At 37.6% G+C, this 23,350-nt stretch overlaps 1 protein-coding gene and 1 pseudogene across 9 annotated transcripts in view; both read right to left on the bottom strand.

Moving 5' to 3' along the window:
• Window positions 1-23,350, bottom strand: part of UIMC1 (ubiquitin interaction motif containing 1) — a 139,130-nt gene that overhangs the window by 98,785 nt on the left and 16,995 nt on the right. For 5 of the 9 annotated variants that reach the window (XM_006076329.3, XM_006076325.3, XM_025292967.2 and 2 more), the window contains exons 2-3: window positions 13,078-13,232; window positions 5,428-5,512 (exon numbers count right to left, since the gene is read on the bottom strand). In XM_006076329.3, coding sequence (XP_006076391.2) covers window positions 5,428-5,512; window positions 13,078-13,224 — 232 coding nt within the window. In that variant the 5' untranslated portion in view covers window positions 13,225-13,232. Of the gene's footprint in view, window positions 1-5,427; window positions 5,513-13,077; window positions 13,233-16,843; window positions 16,908-23,350 lie in introns of those variants that run through there. The other 4 variants (XM_025292966.2, XM_006076330.3, XM_006076326.3 and 1 more) reach the window with 3 other exon arrangements.
• Window positions 17,852-21,323, bottom strand: LOC102409483 (annotated as a pseudogene).

The following is a 23,350-nucleotide window of genomic DNA, read 5'->3' as shown; positions in this document are numbered from 1 at the left end:
CTCCAGTACTTTGGCCACCTCATGCGAAGAGTTGACTCATTGGAAAAGACTCTGATGCTGGGAGGGATTGGGGGCAGGAGGAGAAGGGGACGGCAGAGGATGAGACGGCTGGATGGCATCACTGACTTGACGGATGTGAGTCTCAGTGAACTCCAGGAGTTGGTGATGGACAGGGAGGCCTGGCGTGCTGCGATTCATGGGGTCGCAAAGAGTCGGACACGACTGAGCGACTGAACTGAACTGAACTGAATCTATAAAGAAAAACATATAGCTAACATCATACTAAAAGGAAAAAACTCAAAGCGTTCCCATTATAAATAGGAAAAAGGCTACGATGGCCCTCTCATCACTCCTTTTCAACATTGTACTGGACATACCAGCTAATGCGATAAGACAAGAAAAGGAAATAAAAGGCATACAGACAAGGAAGGGAAAAAGTAAAACTCTCTTTGTTCACAAATCACACTATCATCTAAGTAGAAAATCCAACAGAAGCAACAAAATTCCTAGAAGTAATTATACCAAGGTTATGATATACAAGAATAGTAGTCAATCACATTCCATATACCAGAAATGAACAAGTGTAATTTGAAATCTGATGGTTTCCAGGTGGTGCAATGGTAAAGAATACATCTGCCACTGCAGCAGATGCAATAGACACCGGTTCAATCTCTGAGTCAGAAAGATCCCCTGGAATAGGAAATGGCAACCCATTCTAATATTCTTGCCTAGAAAATTCCATTGACAGAGGAGCCTGGTGGGCTATAGTCCAGGGGTTGCAAAGAGGGGGTGCAAATTCATGCACACATGAATTTGAAATTTAAAACACAATACCATTTACATTGGTAATAAAATAATGTACAAGATCTATATGAGGAAAGCTATAAAACTCTGATTAACAAAATCAAGTAAAAATTAACTAACTAAAAGTATTCCATGTCATGGAATAGAAAGACTTATATAATGTCAAGATAACAATTTTACAAACCTGATCTGTAGATTCAATATAATCGATATAAAAATTCCAGTAATTTTGTAGATACAAAAAAACTCATTCTAAAGTTTATATGGAGAGAAGGAAATGGCAACCCACTCCAGTACTCATGCCTGGGTAATCCATGGACAGAGGAGCCTGACGGGCTACAGTCCATGGAGTTGCAAAAAGTCAGATACAACAGAACAACTAAACAACAACAAAAGCAAACCACCTACTCCAACCAGTGCAGCCTGGCAGCCTGGGGCATCCCATGCCCCACACCCCCACCCACCAAACTAAACATTGGACTGAAATGAAAATACTGCTTTTGCTAAGACATCAATGAAACGATTTGGATTAAGTTGAGCGATTACATCAGAAGAAGGTATGGTCATCTGGAGAGCTGGCTGATCCTGGTACATGCTCTCTGGAGTTTGTCTCCCAAGAGAAATGTGGTCTCAGACAAAGGCACTGACCACTGCTCTGCCTCCATCAGGTCCACACACACATACATGTCAGCTTGAGATAAACTCATATCAAATACTTACTTTCATTCACTGAACCTGAGTATGATGATTAATAGTCCTTGTTTGAATAAAGACTCACCCACTTAGTGGTTGGATAATCTTACAAAAGTCACTTAATTGGTCTCAGCCTGTTTCTTCTTCTCTAAAATGGGGGATAATCTTAAATAGAGCTACCAGTTCTTAATGTTCAATAAATATTTATAAAGCCCCCACTATACGCCAAGTATATGGTTGAAATTTTTTTTTTTAAGATTTTGCATGTACAAAGAAGCTGATTCCAGTCTGGCCCCGAGTAAACCTAATTTTCACTACTAAGAATGTGTCTCTTCCACATTCCATAGGCAATGTTCATTTGTCAGCCAACGGAAAACCATCAGCAGCAACTTTTGCCCCCAGAATTGTGATATTCTGTTTAAAAAGTGTGGTCTATTTTTTTTTTCCCCTTCTATACTTAATAGAGCCTCATATAATATCGGAGCTGGAAAGAATCTTAAAAGTCATCCAGGCCAGCTTTCTGCCTACCTGGCCAGGTGGCCCACCCTATCTTTGGACAGCTCAGCTAGTAGACAATTCTTTCTTAAAACAAAATCATCTTCCCTGTGGTCTGTGTCCTAGTTCTGCCCTCTAAATCATCTCAGGAAAAAAGCTGCATTTTCCGTCTCCCTTGTAACAGTCCTTTTTGTGTATGTGGAGACCTCTCTCACTCCTTTGTCAGAAATAAATCTTTTATCCAGGCTCAGATAAAAAGTAATAACAACTATTTCAATCTAATTTCTTTTCCAAAGGAAACAGTGCCTTTATTAAGATGATGGGAATTGTCTGCTCACTTAAATCTTTACATATTTTATTGACTAATATAAATTAAGGCATTCAAAATGAAAAAATAAAAGTTTATATGGAAAGGGCAAAAGATCTAGAATAGTCAACACGATATTGAAGGAAAGGAACAAAGCAGAAGGACTGACGCTACCTAACTTTAAAACCTACTACACATAAAGCTTCTTTACTGTCTGAGCTACTAGGTAACACCAGTGGTAAAGAACTCACCTGTCAAGGCAGATTTAAGAGACCTGCGTTGGACCCCTGGAGAAAGGCATGGCGCAATCCACTCCAGTGTTCCTGCCTGGAGAATCCCATGGACAGAGGAGCCTGGTGGGCTACAGTCCATGGGATCACAAAGTGTCAGACACAACTGAGTGACTAATACACAATCATAGTTGAGGCAGGAGATAGATGGGCCCCAGGTCAGCTATCTACAACTGGCCTCCTGTTCATATCTCCTAGGGCCGGTCATTCATTACCAGCCCCTGTTTACATTTCCTGAAGTAAGAGACAAAAGGGCTCCAGGACTACATATTTATGACTGGACTCCTATTTATATTTCAAGATCTATACCTCAATATAAAAACCAACAAGAACAGGGTAAATAACTGGACATTGGGCAGTTTTAGGGCAGGGACAGAGTGGGACTAAAACCTGTTAAAAGATTAAGAGGTCACACACTCCCCCATCCTTAGGGCAAAGGAGACACTATGCATACGCAAAAATCTTTCATGAGGTCAAAAGGGCAGGGGATGCCAGACCAAAGTAAGCCTTGCCACCCCCTTCCATAAGCCTTTTCGGTGGGATCCATCTTAACTGAAAGGTCTGTACACACCCAAGGGAGGGTTAGGACAGGTCAGGTGTGGAAAAAGAAACTAGATAATTGGCTAAAGATGACTAGGAAGAACTGTCCTATATAAATGAATTAACAGCCTATTTTCTGTGCTCCTCACTATGGGGGACACCCACACCCCTTCTCTCCAGGTGCATCTCTGCCTTGCTTCTATCTTAACTAAACAAACTGTTTCTCTGTGTGCTCCTCCCACTTCTTCTTATGCTATGTCTCTAATAATAAACTTTATACCTGGATTTAAAAAAACAGTCTTTGTCTCCATGATAAATGCATCTTTCACTGGGGACAAAGATGCAGGAAAAAAAAATAGCCTCTAGCCTTTGCTGGTCTGGACTCCTGGTTTTCATCCACGTTGCCCAGGTTCAGTTCCTGGGCAGGGAATTAAGATCTTACTTCACGCCACTGCTCACTGCTGCCTCGTGGAGATCACAGTGACAGCCACCTCTAGATATACCACAAATTTAGCAACAACAACAATTATGGTTAATTTTATAAGGCTGAGAATTATACTTTAAATCACCTAAATTCAAATTAATAGTGAAAAAAATTCTGCTTTATCTTCAATGTTTTATAATAATCTCAGCTAGTTAACATACTTTTTAACAAGTTCACTGAAATACGTAAACATCTCACATGATATTAAAATGCAAAAATACAGTCATTATTAAATAACTTCACAACTGAGTAACAAAGTCAGAAGAGAAAAAACTTCCAATAAATAATTTTTGTGATATTGTGATTTATAATAATATATACTGAATCTTGGCACCTGACACAGAGCTTCTAATAATCCTGGAATTTCCTAACAACTCCTAACAGCTCCTAACAACTGGACTTTCCTAAATGAAAAGAGCAATAAAGGTATCTTTTGTTATTAATAACAATTCCCTTTTAGGCACACCAGAGATTCTATTAATGAACTTACTTTTGGAAAGCCCCTAAGGATGGGGGCTGGTTGCCAGGGGAACCAACCAAGCTACTAGAGGATTAGAACTTTTATTCCAACTTTTATTCCAACTATTAGAACTTTTATCCCCAACCTCCAGGGAAGGAAGAGCAACTGTCTGGAAGTTGGACCAATCACCAATGAACAATGATTTAATCAATCATACCTGTATAATGAAGCCTTCATAAAATACCTGAACTATGTTTGGTGAGCCTCCAGGCTGGTGAACATATACAGGGACCGAGAAGGTGACATGCCTGGGTAGGTCAAGGAGGTCCCAGGTCTCCTATATCTTGCCCTATATCTTCAATCTGGCTGTTACTGAGTTACATCCTTTATAATAAAAGTGAAAGTGAAGTTGCTCAGTCATGTCCAACTCTTTGCGATCCCATGGATTGTAGACTACCAGGCTCCTCAGTCCATAGGATTCTCCAGGCAAGAATACTGGAGTGGGTTGCCGTTTCCTTCTCCAGTGGATCTTCCCGACCCAGGGATTGAACCAGGGTCACCTGCATTGTAGGCAGACACTTTACAGTCTGAGCCACAAGGGAAGTCAATCTGGCTGTTACTGAGTTATATCCTTTATAATAAACCAGTCATCTAATAAGTAAACTGCTTCCCTAAATTCTGAGAGCCATTCTGGCAAATTAATTGAACACAAAAGAGGGGTCACAAGAACCTCTGATTTATAGCCAGTGGGTCAGAAGCACAGGTACCAACCTGGACTTGCAATTGTCATCTAAAAGAAGGGGAACTCACACAGAACTAAGCCTTTAGCTTGTGGGATCTGACAGTGTCATATTTCCATAAACTGTAGGGTACCCAGTGTCCAAAGAGTTGGAGAAGTATTTTGTAAAGGGGAGAAAAAAAAACCTTACACATCTGATGACCAGAATAAAGTCCTGAGAGTAGAGCAGACACTTAGAATTTTAGTGATCAAAACAGTAACACCATTATTGGAGCCACTAAGTGATTTTCTACGTGTTATCTTCATTTTATTGATGAGGTAACAGCAGTAGGCTGTAGTGGCTTGCCTAAAGTTCACATAGTAAGTGGAAGCAAGGGTTCAAAACCAAGTGTGCCTAACTCTGAAATGGCACATTCTTAATTTCAACACGCTGCCTTTAATAATCAATTGTATACACTCTAGGTAACTGTGATCCCAAAAATTTTAATGGAATCTTGAATTAACAAGAACCACACACATTCTTATTCAGAGAAACCTCTTCTTAATGAAGAAACTAGTGTCAATTCTATGACTTGAAACTTCCAAACCATTCTCAAGACAAAAATGAAAACATACGTGCAATTTTTCTTTTAGCCAAACACTTTGCTCTATTTGACTGTTTTGCCTTCGTTTTCTGCAATCCATTTTCCTCCTTTGGCTCCTGTTGCAAAACAAGAAACATGATCAGGTTGATTGGCATTAAAAGTAGTACTCTACCTTCCTCTACAGCTAACAGAGGCCACTAAACCTCTAAAGAATCAGTGTTTCTGTCAATGTTTTGTAACATTCTTTGTAAATGTTCAAAGAAAACATCAGAAAAAGATCTTTACGGTAGAAAAAGAAAAATGTAGATTCAGAACCAATAAAAATAAAAAACTGTAATATACAGATATAATTATGTCATATTCAAGCTCATATAAAAACCGACCCATCTGTAAAATACCAGCAAGTATGCACCCAAGTTCAGAGAAAGCACGATTCAATGTTTCAAAGTCAGTAATAAAGTTTAAGCCCAGTGCATACTCACTTCTTTTAAATCAGTACTTTAAAAAGCAACAGAACAATCAGGGAAAAGTATGTAACATATTTATCAGATAAAGGGCTAATTTTCCTTATATATAAAGAGCTCTCACAAATCAACACAAAGCAGCCTCCCACAGGCAAAAAATATGTTAAGACACTTCATAGAAAAACACACCACAAAGAGCTTGTATGTATATGGAAATGCAATTCACAACAATTATATAGGTATCTTTTTTTAATCTATACCAATGGTAAAAATGAAAACATTTCATAAAATATTTATTGTGAGGAAACAAGTACCATAGGTTGGATAAAATGGATGCAAATCACTATTTTGTGCATCTGGAACTAATATAGTGTTGTGGGTAAATTATACTTCAATTACAGTGTGTGCGGGGTGGGATGGGGAGAAAATGCATCAAAATGCTAATGGTGGTTATCTCTACAGGGTGGGGATTGTGGGTGGTTGTGATTTTTTAGTTTAGGCTTTTACATGTTTCTAACTGTCCACAATCAACAGGTATTGCTTGTAAAATTAAGATAAAAACAATAAATGTCATTAAAAATGAAAAAAAAAAAAAAAGAATACAGGCAAAGATGATCCCATAAATATATAACTGGGATCTCTGAAGAAGAAAACAAACAATGAAACAAACTGACATTAAGATTATAATAAATAAAATTTACAAGGGAAAAAAGGCAGAGGATGAGATGGTTCGATGGCATCACCGACTCAATGGACATGAGTTTGAGCAAGCTCTGGGAGTTGGTGATGGAAAAGGAAGCTTGGCAAGCTACAGTCCATGGGGTTTCAAAGAGTCAGACATGATGGAGCAATTGAACTGAACTGACATATTGAAAGTTCACTCTGACCAATAAGTTTCCTAACACATACACATAATATACCTATCTCACCTTGAAGAAAAATTCTTAGCATTCAGACTAACAAAAAGGACTAGTCACTTTACAAAAAAAGGAAAATAAATCAGACTTACCAAACATAACATACAAAGCAAAAATCAAGAAGGCAGCATTTTAAAGAAACTCAAGGGAAAAAAGAAAATTGTAAACCAAGGATGTTGGATCCCATTAAGCAGTCTTTCAGATATCAAGACTATAGAAAAACAGTATCAAAAACGTAACAACTTAGGAAATAATATAGTCACAAGACCTACTTGACAAATCTAGTAAAAATCAAGCACTATTCAACTAAAAAATGATTAGAATAAAACAAAAGAATTGATAGTAAATATTTAACATATTTAATTTTAGAACTAAGACTAAAACAAAAGTAGAGATAAGAATAGAAGAAAATGTGTAAATATTATATGCAGAAATGACACATCTAATAAATGAGAGAAATCAGAAATGGAAAGTAAAATAAGTTCATTTTCTATTGCATGCACTATAAGTGAAAGTCAAAGGATACTATTTACAACCGACAAACCAGACTACAGAAAGCTAAATTTAAAAAAAAAGGAACTATGAAAAGCATTTATATAAACTCTAAAAAAAGATATACCAAAATATATGCCAAAAGCAGAGTCAAAAATCAAAGAATATAGAAAAAGAAATAAAATTAATATAACAAAAAATTAAACTCAACGCTATGAGACTGGGTTATAAGAAAGTGATCCAGAATGGCCGAAAATGAAAGATCTAGAAGATAACAGTAATTGTGTGTGCATGCTCAGTCACTTAGCTGTGTCTGACTCTTTGTGACCCTGTGGACTGTAGCCAGCCAGGCTCCTCTGTCCATGAGATTTTCCAGGCAACAATACCAGAGTGGGTTGCCATTTCCTCCTTCAGGAGATCTTCCCAACCCAGGAATCTACCCTGCATCTCCTGCACTGGATTCTTTACCACTGAGCCACCTACCTAAATTGACTCTCTCCATATATCTTCCCAGAAAAAAACACAAAACCAACAGGGCTTCCCAGGTGGCACTAGTGGTAAAGAACCTGCCTGCCAATGCAGGAGGTGCAGGAGACCTGGATTCCATCCCTGGGTCAGGAAGATTCCCTGGAAGAGGAAATGGCAACCCACTCCAGTATTCTTGCCTGGAAAATCCCATGGACAGAGAAGCCTGATGGACTACAATCCATGGGGTTACAAAGAATTGGACACAACTGAAGCAACTTAGCATGCAACAAGGACCAGAAATAACACCACCTATGACCAATGCCTTCAACATTATTAGGAGACAAAACATACCACAGAATTCAAATAACCAGTGAGCAGAGAAACAGCAAATTCTAACAGAGTTCCCAATGCTATTGCAAGTCTATGAATAAACAGAACAAAGAAAGAGAAGGCTTAAGAGACCATATGAAAAATAAGAAAAAGAGATGAAAAACTTAAGAACACAGACAAAACCACCTTCAAAATTAGAATGTCTGACACTAAGACCAAACATTGGTCAAATACGTGGTATTTCACATAATCAGCTACATTTTAAAGGGCTTGAAAGTGAGAGGAACAAAAGTGGCAACCTCAAAGACGTACTACCAATGGAAAAGAGGAAGATACACAAAGAAGAGATGGTACCCCCTCAGATTTCATAAAAGAAAAAGAAAGGAGGAAAAAAATGACAGGTCCTGAAGAAAAAAAATAAACATGCCAACCTCTCTTCTAATATCAACAATACCATCCATAAAAAAACTGAAATGAAGTACACTAAAAAGACAAAAGGGAAGCTTTTGTCCAGTAAATACAAGAATAAAAAAAGAAATTTCAAACCAAGCAACTATAAAACAGAAAGAGAAAATGTAAATAAAACATTTAAGTTTATGAATATTCTCCTCTAATCATCAACCCAGAAAAGGAAATTAACACATCCCAAACAAATTTTAAAGAATCATCTACAGATTAAGAAAAGCCTAGAATCAGAAAACTCAAACCATAAACCAACAAGAAAAGGAACAAATAAATTGAAACTTGATAAAACCAAAACTGAAAATAGATAAAACCATCTCAAAAAAGAAAAACGGGGACTTCCCCAGTGGTCCAGGAGCTAGGACTCTGAGCTCCCAATGCAGGGGGCCCAGGTTCGATCCCTGGTGCATGCCTCAACTAAGACTCTGCATGCTGCCGCTGATCTGGAATGCTCCACACTGTTCTCCATAGTAGCTGTATCCATTTACATTCCCACCAACAATGCAAGAGGGTTCCCTTTAAAAAAAGGGGGGGGGTCTCCAAAGGAAAACAGATTCAAGTAAAAATCTGAAAGAGCCACTAAAGAAATACAAGAAAACAATGAGAAAATGAAAGGAATAAGCTACAAGATACACTGTTCTGAGAAAAGAACAAGATGCAAATAGATAAGCAACATTTCACATAAAAAGAAGCAGAATTAAGAAAACATGAATGGGGACTTCCCTGGAGTCCAGTGGCTAAGACTCTGTGCTCCCAGTACTGGGGGCCTGGGTTTGATCCCTGGTCAGGGAACTAGATCCCTCAAGTCACAACAAAGATCGAAAATCCCATGTGCCACAACTAAGATGCAGTACAACATTCAGAAAACTAAGATTAAAGCCATCCGGTCCCATCACTTCATGGGAAATAGATGGGGAAACAGTGAAAACAATGTCAGACTTTATTTTTGGGGGCTCCAAAATCACTGCAGATGGTGACTGCAGCCATGAAATTAAAAGACACTTACTCCTTGGAAGGAAAGTTATGACCAACCTAGAGAGCATATTCAAAAGCAGAGACATTACTTTGCCAACAAAGGCCCATCTAGTCAAGGCTATGGTTTTTCCAGTGGTCAGGTATGGATGTGAGAGTTGGACTGTGAAGAAAGCTGAGCGCCAAAGAATTGATTTGAACTGTGGTACTGGAGAAGACTCTTTAGTCCCTTGGACTGCAAGGAGATCCAACCAGTCCATTCTAAAGGAGATCAGTCCTGGGTGTTCATTGGAAGGACTGATGCTAAAGCTGAAACTCCAGTACTTTGGCCACCTCATGCGAAGAGTTGACTCACTGGAAAAGACCCTGATGCAGGGAGGGATTGGGGGCAGGAGGAGAAGGGGACGACAGAGGATGAGATGGCTGGATGGCATCACCGGCTCAACAGACATGAGTTTGAGTGAACTCTGGGAATTGGTGATGGACAGGGAGGCCTGGTGTGCTGCGATTCATGGGGTCGCAAAGAGTCAGTCACGACTGAGCGACTGAACTGAACTGCCAAATAAATAAATATTTAAAGAGAGAGAGAAAGAACATGAATGGGCTTATTTTTGCTTTAAAGCAATGCTGTTAAGAATAAAAAAAAAAAAATCAATGAAATTGGTTATCAGTGGTGTAAAGGATGTGGAATAGGGTGTATATAATGGAGAAGCAAGATAACTTGAGTGTATCTTTCTCTATACATTTAATTTATTCAATAAAACAATTTTCTATATAATGCAAAAATAAAATTAAATCAACAAGAATGGGAAGAAAACAAAGAACCAATGCAAAAACAATCAGTTGGATGGTACCTTTTAAAGTACCTCAGTAACTTTATTACATATAAATAATCTAACCACATCTATTTAAAAAAGAGATTCTCAAGACTGTATGAAACTAGAAACCTCAAACCGTGTGCTACCTACAAGAAATCCAAATAAAATATAAACAAATACCTAGGTTAAAAGTTAAAATACCAACAAATGGTGCTGGAAAAACTGGATATGCACAAGCAAAAAAGAAGTCAGATCCCTATTTTATACCATACATGAAAGCTAATAACGCAAAATCGATCAAAGACCTAAATATAACACTTAAAATTTTAAAACTCTTAGAAGAAAACATGGGGAAGGAAATGGGAACCCACTCCAGTATTCTTGCCTGAAAAGTTCCATGGACAACAGAGCCTGGCAGCCATAATGCATGGAATCACAAAGAGTTGGACATGATTGAGCACACACAGAAGAAAACATTGGGGAAAAGCTTCATGACATGGAAGATTTCACATGACTTTTTGGATGTGACACCAAAGCACACACAGTAATACAAAAACCAGATAAACTGGACTAAATTTAAAACTACTCTGCATAAAAAATCTATCAACAGAGTACAAAGGCAACCTATGGAATGGGAGAAAATATGTGCAAATCATATATCTGACAAGGGGCTAACTGTCCACAATATATAAAGAACCCCTACAATTCAACGGGCATTTCTGTAGTGTAGCGGTTATCACATTCACCTTATACACAAAAGGTCCCCGGTTTGAAAACAGGCAGAAACATGTTTAGGGCTTCTCTGATAGCTCAGTTGGTAAAGAATCTGCTTGCAATGTGGGAGACCTGGGTTCGGAAGATCCCCAGGCTACCCACTCTGGTATTCTGGCCTGGTGAATTCCATGGACTGTAGAGTCAACGGGGTCGCAAAGAGTTGGACACGACTGAGCAACTTTCACCATTCAACAACAATATGTATGTGAATATATATAATCTAAAAATGGTTAAAATCCTAAATTATGTTATGTATATTTTACCACTACACATACACACACACACACGCCATCTCATACCATACACAAAAATTATTTCAAAATGGAACAAAGACCAAACTGTAAGAGCTAAAATTAGAAAACTCTTAGGGATCAACTTCATGACTTTAGATTTGGTAATAATTCTTTAGCTATAACACCAAAAGCATTAAATAACCAAAGGGAGAAAAAAAAGGTAACTTGGACTTTTTCAATATTTAAAACTGTTGTGTATCAAAGAACATTATCAAAAAAGTGAAAAGACATCTCTTAGAATGGAAGAATATATTTGCAAATAAAGTATCTGATAAGAGGTTTAATATGCAAAATAGAAAAAGAAAATTTAACCACTCAACAACAAAAAGTGCAAGATATAAATGGACAGAGAACTTGAACAGACATCTCTTCAAAGAAGCTATACAAATGGCTAATAAGTACAAAAAAGATGCACAAGTTCATTAGCCATTAGGGAAATGCAAGTCAAAACCACAATGAGAAACCACTACACATCCACTAGGGTGATATAAAAATTAAACATTTAAAAATAACAAGTGTTAGCAACAATGTAGAGAAACTGGAATCCCAGTATATTGCTGATGGGAATGTAAAATGGTGCAGTCACTGTAGGGGGAAAAAGGCATGAAGAGGACTTCCCTGGTAGTCCAGAGGTTGAGAATCTGCCTGCTATCACAGGGGACGCAGGTTCAATCCTTGATCTGGGAAGATTTCATATGCAGTAGGGCAACTAATCCCCTGCCCACAACTACTGAGCCTGCACGCCCTAAAGCCTGTGTGCTCTGCAACAAGAGAAGGTACAGCAATAAGAAGCCCTGCACTACAACTATAAAGTAGCCCCTACTCACCTCAACTAGAGAAAGCCCATGTGCAGCAACAAAGACCCAGCTCAGCCAAAAATAAATACATAAAAATTTTGTAACAGGGATTAAGTACTGTTATATGCTAAAATATGGATGAACCTTGAAAACAAGTGAAAGAAGGCAGCCACAAATACAATTCAATTTAAAAGGAAGAGTCAGAGACAATTCTGAGCTTTATAACCTGAGGCAAATGAGTGGTTCTACCATCAAATGAGATAGAAGATAAAGAAGAGTGAGAGGTAAACTTAGATGAAAACACAGTGACTTACTTCACTGCCTTACTGGATGTGACCTACAAACAGGCAGAAATTTCCAATAAAAAAACGGAAACACAGATCAAGGGAAAGATTTAAAATCTATTACAGCTCTGTCCAACAAAGCTTTCTATAATGAAGGGAAATGTTCTATACTTGCGCTAACACAGCAGACACTAGATGTGACTAGTCCAAGAGATGAACTGATTTTTCCTTTTATTTAATTTTAATTAATTTAAATTTAAATAGCTACAGGTGGCTAGCTGCTACCACACTGGACAGAGTATATCTAGAAACTTAAAAAGCTGTCTTTCTCTCACTTTTTAGACATATGAAAATTTTCCCATTTGATTTATTCAAATGGTTTTAAAATATCACCGTCAGTTAATACATTATAAAACTGAGGAGCTATGATCCATCCTCAGCCAAATTGTATGACTCCTTTCTTCTAAGTAATTTTTAATTCCATTTACGAAGCTGAGTAAAAGCTGCATGGTCTGGCAAGATGTCATTAAAATTGAGTCTCACAAACAAACCAGTCACAGATAAGGAGGCCTAGTTTGAGACCTAGAGCTCTACTCTTTAGAATACTAACCTCTCCATCACTATCAGATATCACAATGTATGCATCCTCAAGTCTACGCTTCTTCTTCACATTGACAGAACCGGTAGTTTCTACATCTTTCTTCTCCAGGTTCTGAGCTTCAGAGGCTTCTTTAACTTTTTTCTTTCTCCGTGGCATCCTTTTGTCTGAAATAGAAGGAAAAAAAAAATTGGAGAAGGAAATGGCAACCCACTCCAGAATTCTTGCCTAGAGAATCCCATGGACAAAGGAGCCTGGTGGGCTGCTGTCCACAGGGTCGCACAGAGTCGGACATGACTGAAGCGACTTAGCATGCATGCATTCATTGGAGAAGAAAATGGCAACCCACTCCAGTATTCTTACCTGGAGAATCCCAGGGACTGGGGAGCCTGGTGGGCTTCCGTCTATGGGGTCGCACAGAGTCAGACACGACTGAAGCAACTTAGCAGCAGCAGCAGCAAAAGGAAAAATAATTTTTTTAAAGTATAAGTTTTCTAGATGCTATTTATCTTTTGGTCATATAAAAGAAAAAGATATCTATCTAACAGAAGTAAAATTGGATTTCTGAACTCTTCTACTAATTAAAATTTGTATTTTTCCTATAAAGGAAAAAATATATATATAAATCTAATTTTTTAGTGACTTTTCAATAGGAATAATATAATAATTTATCATAGTTCCTTAAACATTAACTTAAATAACTGGCTCTCTAACTGCGTATTATTATTCATCTAAAAGCTTTTTTCTTTTTTAATATCAATGCTTCAACCCAATAAAGGACATCTTTTTAAAAAAATCCACTGCAAATAATCATCAGATCAGATCAGTTGCTCAGTCGTGTCCAACTCTTTGCGACCCCATGAATCGCAGCACGCCAGGCCTCCCTGTCCATCACCAACTCCCGGAGTTCACTCAGACTCACGTCCATCGAGTCAGTGATGCCATCCAGGCATTTCCTCCTCTGTCGTCCCCTTCTCCTCTTGCCCCCAATCCCTCCCAGAATCAGAGTCTTTTCCAATGAGTCAACTCTTCGTATGAGGTGGCCAAAGTACTGGAGTTGCAGCTTTAGCATCATTCCTTCCAAACAAATCCCAGGGCTGATCTCCTTCAGAATGGACTGGTTGGATCTCCTTGCAGTCCAAGGGACTCTCAAGAGTCTTCTCCAACACCACAGTTCAAAAGCATCAATTCTTTGGCACTCAGCTTTCTTCACAGTCCAACTCTCACATCCATACATGACCACAGGAAAAACCATAGCCTTGACTAGACGGACCTTTGTTGGCAAAGTAATGTCTCTGCTTTTCAATATGCTATCTAGGTTGGTCATAACTACTTAAAGGTAAAAGACTGAATGCTTTCCTCTTAGGATAGGAATAAAATAAGCATGTCTGCATTCATCATTTCTACTGAACATTATACTACAGGTTCTAAACAGGTCGATTATGGAATAAGAAGAAATAAAAAATCCAAATGGGAAAAGAAGAAGTAAAACTACTGCCTTTTATAGATGACATGATCTTGTATTAAAAAATAACCTAAGAAATCCACTAAAAAACCATTACAACTAATGAAAAAGTTCAGTAAGATCGCTGGATACAAGGTTAATATACAGAAATCAACTGAACAGCTATCTATAAGCAATAAATAATCCAAAAATTAAATTTTCAAATTCTATTTTAATGGTACCAAAAATAAAAAAAATTCTTAACAAAATTTAACAAAAGTGCAAGGTTTGCAACCAAAAACTACTGCTGGAAGATATAAAAGATAAATGCAAAGACATCCCATGTTCATGAATTAGAAGACTTGACACTGTTAAGACAGCAATATTTCCCAAACTGCTCTAGAGATACAACATAATTCCTAATAAAATTCCTACTGGCTTTTTTGTTGACATAGACAAGTTGATCCTAAAATTCACAGAGGAAATGCAAAACAGAGGAAAAACAGAGGTCCCAGAACAGCCAAAACAATCTTGAAAAAAAGAACAAAGCTGAAGGACTCACACATCTCAATTTCAAAACTTGCTACAAAGCGATATTATCAAGACAGTGTGGCACTGGCACAAGAATAAAAATAATGATCAATGGAACAGAAGACCAGGCAGTTCAGAAAACATCCACACATTTACTGTCAATTGCTTTCAACAAAAGTAGCAAGGTAATTCAATGAACAAAGTATAAGTCTTTCCAATAAACAGTACTCTAACAACTAGATATCCAAATGCAAAAAGAATGAAATTGGACCTCTACTCACATAATAAAGAATTGCATGAAACAGATCAAAGACCTGAATGAAAGAGCAAAATCTATAAAATTCTGAGGCAGAACATAAGCATAAAGCTTTGTAATCTTGGATAGGTGAGTTTATTAAATATGTTATCAAAAGCATAAGCAACAAAAGAAAAAATAAATAAACAGGGCTTCATCTTATTAAAAACCTTGTGCTCCAAACCACAATATTAAGGTAAGTTTAAAAAAAAGTAAAGAATGAGAAAAGTAACTGTAAAGCATCTATGTAATAAATTGTATACAGAATAAAGAACTCTTGCAAGTCAATAGCAAAAGGGTTTCCATCCATATCTTGGGTTTTTGTTAATAATGCTGTAATTAACACTGGTATGCATATATCTTTTCAAATCAGTGTTTTGTTTTCTTTGAGTAAATACTCAGAGGTAAAACTGCTGAATCATACAGCAGTTCTATTTTTTCACTTCAATTGTATGCTTTAAGTGGATGGATTATATGGTAAGTGAATTGTATCTCAATAAAGTTGCATTTTTTTCTTAGAGAAAACAGCAAACATTGACAAGGATGCAAAGAAATTAAAACTTTCATTCATTCATAGTGTGAATATAAAATTCTGCATCTGCTGTGGAAAACAGCTTGGCAATTCTTCAAGAAATTAAAATACATCTAGTAATTCTACTTCCAAGTAAACATCCAAGAAAGTTAAAAACAAGTATTTAAACAAAGACTTGCACTTAAATGTTCTTAACATCATTAATCATAATAGCCAAAAACAGAAATAATCCAAATGATGAATGGATACACAAAATGTGGTACATTCATCCATACAATGGAATGTTGGTCAGCCTTAAAAAGAAAAAGAAACAAAGTACTAATACATGCTACAAAATGGATAAACCTTGAAAACACATTAAGTGAAAGCAGCCAGACACAAAAGCCTACAAATTGTATGATTCTGTCTATATGAAACATCCTGAATGGACTAATCTACCGAGACAGAAAGCAGATTAAGATAACTAGAGGTTTGAGGAGACAGAAATACAGAGTAACTACTTAATGGCCTTGGGTTTCTTTTTTGGGGTGATGAAAATGTTTAGAATTAGAAAGTGGAATTCCCTGGCGGTCCAGGGAATTCACCTGCCAATGCAGGGGACACAGTTTCAATCCCTGGCCTGGGAAGATTCCACACGTTCTGGGGCAACTAAGCCTGTGCACCACAACTACTGAGCCAGTACTCTAGAGCCTGCAAACCACAACTACTGAGCCCACGCACCTAGAGCACATGCTCTACTACAAAAGAAGCCACCACAATGAGAAGACCACGCACCACAATGAAGAATAACCCCTGCTTGCCACAACTAGAGAAAGCCTGCACACAGCAAAAAGACCTAGCAAAGCCAAAAATAATAAATAAATCTTAAAAAAAAGGAACATAGTGGTAGTTGCACAACATTTTGAATGTACAAAAAGCCATAAAATTATACACTTTAAAAAGATGACTGCTGAATTTTACATTCTATGAAATCTACCTGCCTGGAAAATCCCATGGACGGAGGAGCCTGGTCCGTGGGGTTGCTGAGAGTCGGACACAACTGAGCGACTTCACTTTCACTTTTCACTTTCATGCATGGGAGAAGGAAATGGCAACCCACTCCAGAGTTCTTGCCTGGAGAATCCCAGGGACGGGGAGCCTGGTGGGCTGCTATCTGGGGTCGCACAGAGTCGGACACGACTAAAGCGACTTAGCAGCAGCAGCGGCGGCAATCTACCTAAATTAAAAAAAAACAAAAAACTTTCCAGATGATTTTCTATTATAACCAAAGCAGAGACTCATTGACTTAAATACTGATTTTAAAAGAACGTTAACTGTGTTACAAACTTCTCAAATTGTTTAATCATTAAATTACTCCTAAGAGAAGTGTTACATCTCATGGTCAAAAAACATCTGGACAACCTGAGTAGTAAGGGAGGATAGTAATAAAGGACACACTCAAACTCTTCCAATCTAGTCACTCATAATATTATTCCCTATCTGAAGAATAGAAGCTAAACACAAATTTCTTTTCTATTCTTAATGTTTATTTTTAAATGACTTAAGTCTTGAAGAAATAGAAGAAATCACACAGAATGATGAAAATATTAAACTACACATAAATTTTTTATTGTAGTATAGATGACCTACAATACTGTGTTGGTTCTAGGCATACAGCAAAGTGAATCAGTTATTTTTTCAGATTATTTTCCCTTACAGGTTATTACAAGATATCAAATATTGTTGTTCCCTGTGATATACAGTAAATCTTTGCTGCTTCTCTATTTTATGTATAGCAGTTCATATCTGTTAATCCCCTACCCCTAATTTATCCTTTCCCCTTTGGAAACCATAAGTTTGTTTACTATGTCTGTGAGTCTGTTTCTGTTTTATATATAGATTCACTTGTATTATTTTCTAGACTCCATATATGTGTTATTATATAATATTTTGTCTTTATCTGACTTCACTTAGCATGATAATCTCTAAGTCCATTCATGTTGCTGAAAATGGCATTATTTCATTTATTCTTATGGGTAATACTCCATTTTATTTATACACAGACACACACACATGCATGCATGCTCAACCCCTCCCCCAGCTCCCACTCCTCCACCAGCACATCTTCTTCTTAAACCAACCAACCAGATTGGCACCTGGGTTGTTTCCACGTCTTGGCTACTGTAAATAGTGCTGTTATGAACACTAGAGTATCTGTATCTTCTCAAATTAAGAGTTTTCATCTTTTCTGGATATATGCCTAAGAGTGGGGTTACTGGATCATATGGCAGCCCTACTTTTATTTAAGGAACTTCCATACTGTTTTCCATAGTGGCTGCACCACTTTACACTCCCACCGACAGAGTAGAAGGGTTCCCTTTCCTCCACACCCTCTCCAGCATTTGTTATATGTAGACTTTTCGCTAGTCATTCTGACCGGTATGAAGTAATACCTCATCATGGTTCTGATTTACATTTCTCTAACAATTTAAGCTACATATAAACTTTTTTTTTCCACAAGGGAAACTAGAAAGTATTTTAATAAAATGAAAACAAAAACACAAAAGCAAAATCTGTGGGATGCAGCTAAGAAGTTCTTATAGAAAAGCTGAAGGCATTAAATGCTTGTATTTTTTTAAAAAACTAAATATCTCAAATCAGTGACCTGACCTTATACTTTAAGGAAACTAGAAAAAGAAAAGCAAGCCCCTCAAAAGGAGAAGAATAAAAATAATAAAGAACATGAAGAAATCGAAAACAATAATGACAGAGAAAATCTATAAAGCCAAAAGCTGACCTTTAGAAGAGATTAATAAAACTGATAAGCCTCTAACCAATCTGCCCAAGTGAAGGAGAGAAGATATAAATTACCAATATAAGGTAACTGAAGGATTAAGCATAAGGATTTTAAAAAGTTTCATCACTACAGATAATATAGATATTAAAAGGATAATACAGGGATATAACAAATAATTTTTGTCCTTAAACTCGACAACTGAAATGGAACAATTCCTCAAAAGGCACAAACTCCCAAAGCTCCATCAAGACACATTTAATAGAAAGAGAAAGGACTGGGTAACTCTATGATACCTTTGATTTGTAGTAAGATACTACTTTCCAGGGTGATGTTCAAAGCACTTGTTAGGTACTGATTGAATTCCTCAAAGAACATTGCGTTCCCCTTCTTCATACTTCCCATAGTTCTCTGAGTACTCCTTTTGAATGCAGTGATTAGTCAAGTGGCTGGTTTTATCTTGGAAATTATCCACCTGATAAGGTTCTGAAGCAGTCTGCAGGACACCCTCACTATAGAGGTAGATATTAAACTGACAGTCCACCAAGACCCAGCCTCGGATGTCAAACTTGCGATGACCAGGCTTCCAGGAACAGCGGGTGCTCCAGGTATTTCTGGATCATGTGTATCTGGCCTTGGTTGTCTATGAAATCCAACAGTTCTGTGGCTTCTGAGAAGATGAGTATGCCTTCACCTTTGGCTCCGGCTGATGACTTTGCAATCCAAGCGTTGCCCTCTCCCTCCTCTTTCTTTCTGTTATATTAAGTCAGGAAAAATTCTCTGTCGTCTGTCCTTGAACTATGGAGCAGTGGATGGATTCCATTCTGAGCTGGAGCAACTAGGGTCTTAAGGTTGGTTGGATAAATCATGTAGGACTCGCGGAACCATGTGCAGGACTCAGCCTGTTCTGGGCTGGTTTTGATGAGCTTCACTAAAGATGCTTTGCGACACAGTTTGTCGGCCACTCTGTAGTAATTCACAAAGTGCATCAGCCCAGGCTCACGATCCAGTCTCCTGAAGGGCAGCTGGTTTCTTTCTTCCAGCATCAGGCTGAACCTGGGGTTGTCCCATTGCAGCCGCTTCCAGTGGCCTGTGGCGAGCAGCAGCCAGAACACTTCATTGGCATAGACGCTGCTGTTCCCATCGCGCACCACAAAGGTGTACATGGCGAAAGGCCGCACGCCTGGCACCCCCACCCCTCACCCCGCCAGCCGCCTCAGGGACCAGCCAGCCGGGCGGTGGCTCAGCTAGGGACCAGTCCAGGCGCCCACCACCTAAACTTTTGAGTCTATATATATTTAAATACATATAGCAACAATAAAATTAGACAAATATTTATAGCATACATGAAAAAAGCTATTGATTATATTTAAAAAGTACAAACTGACACAAAATATTAACATCCCATTAGATAACGAGACATGAACTGTCAATTTGCAAGGAAAAAAATTTATCAAACATGAATATGTGGAAGGATTTAACCTATAACACTATTTAGACAAATTTTTAGACACATTTTTACTTCCTAAAGTAAAATGAATCAATTTTAATGATAATCCTGCAGTTGGGGGAGCAATTCTTCAAACACCAAACTGTAACAGATATTTAAAAAAACACACACAACACAAAACTTTGTATAAACGGTGCCATATTCTAATATAAATTACTAAAATCACTGAAGTGTTCAGTTTTAACCACTCGCTCTATCCCTCCTTTTAGACTTAGGTCTGTTACCGCCATAATGAAAACTACCCAAAGAAAAACAAAACAAATATTTTTGGAGACCAAGAAAGAAACAGCTAAGACATCTGTGGGGAAAGTATAATGGAATCTGGCAAATTAAAGAGATAAATCTTAGATAAATACTTAAAGAAAAGAACTGCTCGCTAAGGGTTCTTAACCAATCCACAAGCCCTTAAAGGACCTATGGTTAGGATTCAAGGGATTCACAATCTCCTGAAACTGTGTGTAAAACTGTCTTGTTTTTGTATGCTCCCTGGGAAAAATTCTTATTTTCATCCAACTCTCAGAGGAGCTCAAAATCCAAAAGAGTTTAGAACTACCAATGATCTAGCTAAACCCCTTCATTTTCAGAAACAACCTGAAGATTTAAATTGATGTGCATAACCAGTCTCCTAGTATTTTTGTGTTTAAGAATTATGACTTGGTACAGGGAGGGAGGAGGGAGGAGGCTTCAGGATGGGGAACACGTGTATACCTGTGGCAGATTCATGCTGATATATGGCAAAACCAATACAATATTGTAAAGTTAAAAATAAAATAAAATATATATATATAAAAAAAAGAATTATGACTATTTCACCTTTTTACATTTTGGGGTTTTTTTTATGTCTGCATGCCGTCTAATACTGAAAGGTAAAATTTTTGCAACCTGAGTAACAAAGATTTCTCAGGATACAAAGAGTAAAAGACACAGAATTTTTAAAAACTGACCAACTAGGCTTCAATGAAACTTAAAACTTATGTTCTTCAAAAGACACCAATAAGAAAACAAAAAGACAAGTCATAAAATGGGAGAAAATATTTGCAATGCATATATCTTGCAAAAGACTCATAGTCACAATATATAAAGAACTCTTATGGTGGTGATGGTTTAGTTGCTAAGTCGTGTCCAACCTTGCAACCCCATTAACTGTAGCTCACCAGGCCCCTCTGTACATGGGACTTCTCAGGCAAGAATACTAGAGTGGGTTGCCATTTCCTTCTCCAGGGTATTTTCCCAACCCAGGGATCAAACCCAGGTCTCCTGCATTACAGGGGGTCTCCTGCACTGCAGGCAGATTCTTTGCCAACTGGAGCCACCAGGGAAGCCCAAATAACTCTTATAATGCAATAATAAAAAGACAAACCAATTTTTTAAATGAGCAAGATATGGACACAAAAGCAAATGTACTCATAGCCAATAAGCAAAACAAACAGAAAAAGATGCTCTGCATCATTAGTAAAGCCACAATGACATAACACTACACATCCATAATGGTCGTGGATGTATAAACCACATTTATAATGGTTACAATTAAAAATACTAAAAACACTAATGTGGGCAGAAATAAGGAATACATGGATCTCTCATACACTGCCAATGGAAATGTACAATGTTATAAGCCACTTTGGAAAACTATCTGGCAGTTTCTTAAAATTTAATGTATACGACTATACAGGCCAGTCATTCTGCTTACTACTATTTACTCAAGAGAAACAAAAACATATCACCACATAAAGACTTGTAATGTTCACAGAAGCTTTTCATACAGTGTCAAGCACTAAGAAGTGAAGTTGCTCAGTCGTGTGCCACTCTGCGATTCCATGGACTGAAGCTCCTCCGTCCATGGAATTTTCCAGGCAAGAGTACAGGAGTGGGTTGCCATTTCCTTCTCCAGGGGATCTTCCCAACCCAGGGATTGAACCCGGGTCTCCCACGTTGCAGGCAGGCACTTTACCCTCTGAGCCACCAGGGAAGCCCACGAGATGACCCAAATGTCCAATAACAGATGAATAAACAAATCGTGATTTATTCATACAACAGAATATTACTCAGCAATAAAAAAGGACACAGGCAAAAATACGAGTGAACCTCAAAATCATTTTGCTGAATGAAAAATTTCCCTGGTGGTCCAGTGGTTAAGACTCCACGCTCCCAAAGCAGGGGACCCGGGCTCAAACCCTGGTTAGAGAACTAGGTCCCACATCCTGCAACTAAGTTCAAACACAGCAAGTAAGACCCAGCACAGCCAAAGAAATAAGCCAGTCACAAAGAGTAAAGGTTGTATTATTCCATTTATATAAAATGTAACCTAACCTATAGTGACAAAAAGTAAATCACTGGTTACTAAGGTTCAGGAATGTAAGAAGAGAAGGACAGAAGAGAGCATGAGGAAGCTTTTGAGGGTGATGGGAACCTACTGTATCATGATTTTGGCAGCAGTTTCACAAGTGTATACAACTTGAAAATTTCATCAAACTATACGCTTCAAATAGATGCAGTTTATTACACATAAATCATTTTGCAATAAAATTGATAAGGAAAAAATAAAATGAGACACCACTATACATCCACTAGCATGGCTAAAATTTAAAAGACTAAAAAGATCAGGCATTGATAAGAATACAGGAGCAGCTAGAACTCTAATACATTGCTGTTAGGAATATAAAGTGGTACAACCACTTTGAAAAGACAGTTTGGCAATTTCTTAAAAAGTAAAACATACACCTACTATATGACCTAGCCATTTCAAGTATTTACCCAAAAGAAATAGTCACGTTCATAGTAACCCTATTCATAATAGACGAAATCTCTAAACAGCCCAAATAGCCACCAGTAGGGGAATGGATAAACAAATTGTGGTCTATCCATACCATAGAAAACTACTTCACCAATTAAACTACATAAAACATTATGGTGAGCAAAGGAAGCAAGACACAAATAAGTACATACTATATGATTCCATTTACAGGCATACCTCATTTTTTGCACTTTGCAGATATTGCATTTTTTTTACAAACTGAATGTTTGTGGCAATCGTGTGTGGAGCAAGTCTCCCAACAACATTTTCCTCACTTTGTATCTCTGTGTCACATTTTGGTAATTCTTGCAACATTTCAAACTTTTTCTTTATATTTATCAAGGTGACCCACTTTCAATGATTTTTTTTCATTTTTCTTTTTCTTTTTTTTGATCAGTGATTTTTT

The sequence above is a fragment of the Bubalus bubalis genome, chromosome 9 (genome assembly GCF_019923935.1).
Source record: "Bubalus bubalis isolate 160015118507 breed Murrah chromosome 9, NDDB_SH_1, whole genome shotgun sequence".
Lineage (NCBI taxonomy): Eukaryota > Metazoa > Chordata > Mammalia > Artiodactyla > Bovidae > Bubalus > Bubalus bubalis.
The sequence above is the reverse complement of the archived record's forward strand: the minus strand, read 5'-3'. Positions and strand labels throughout refer to the sequence as shown.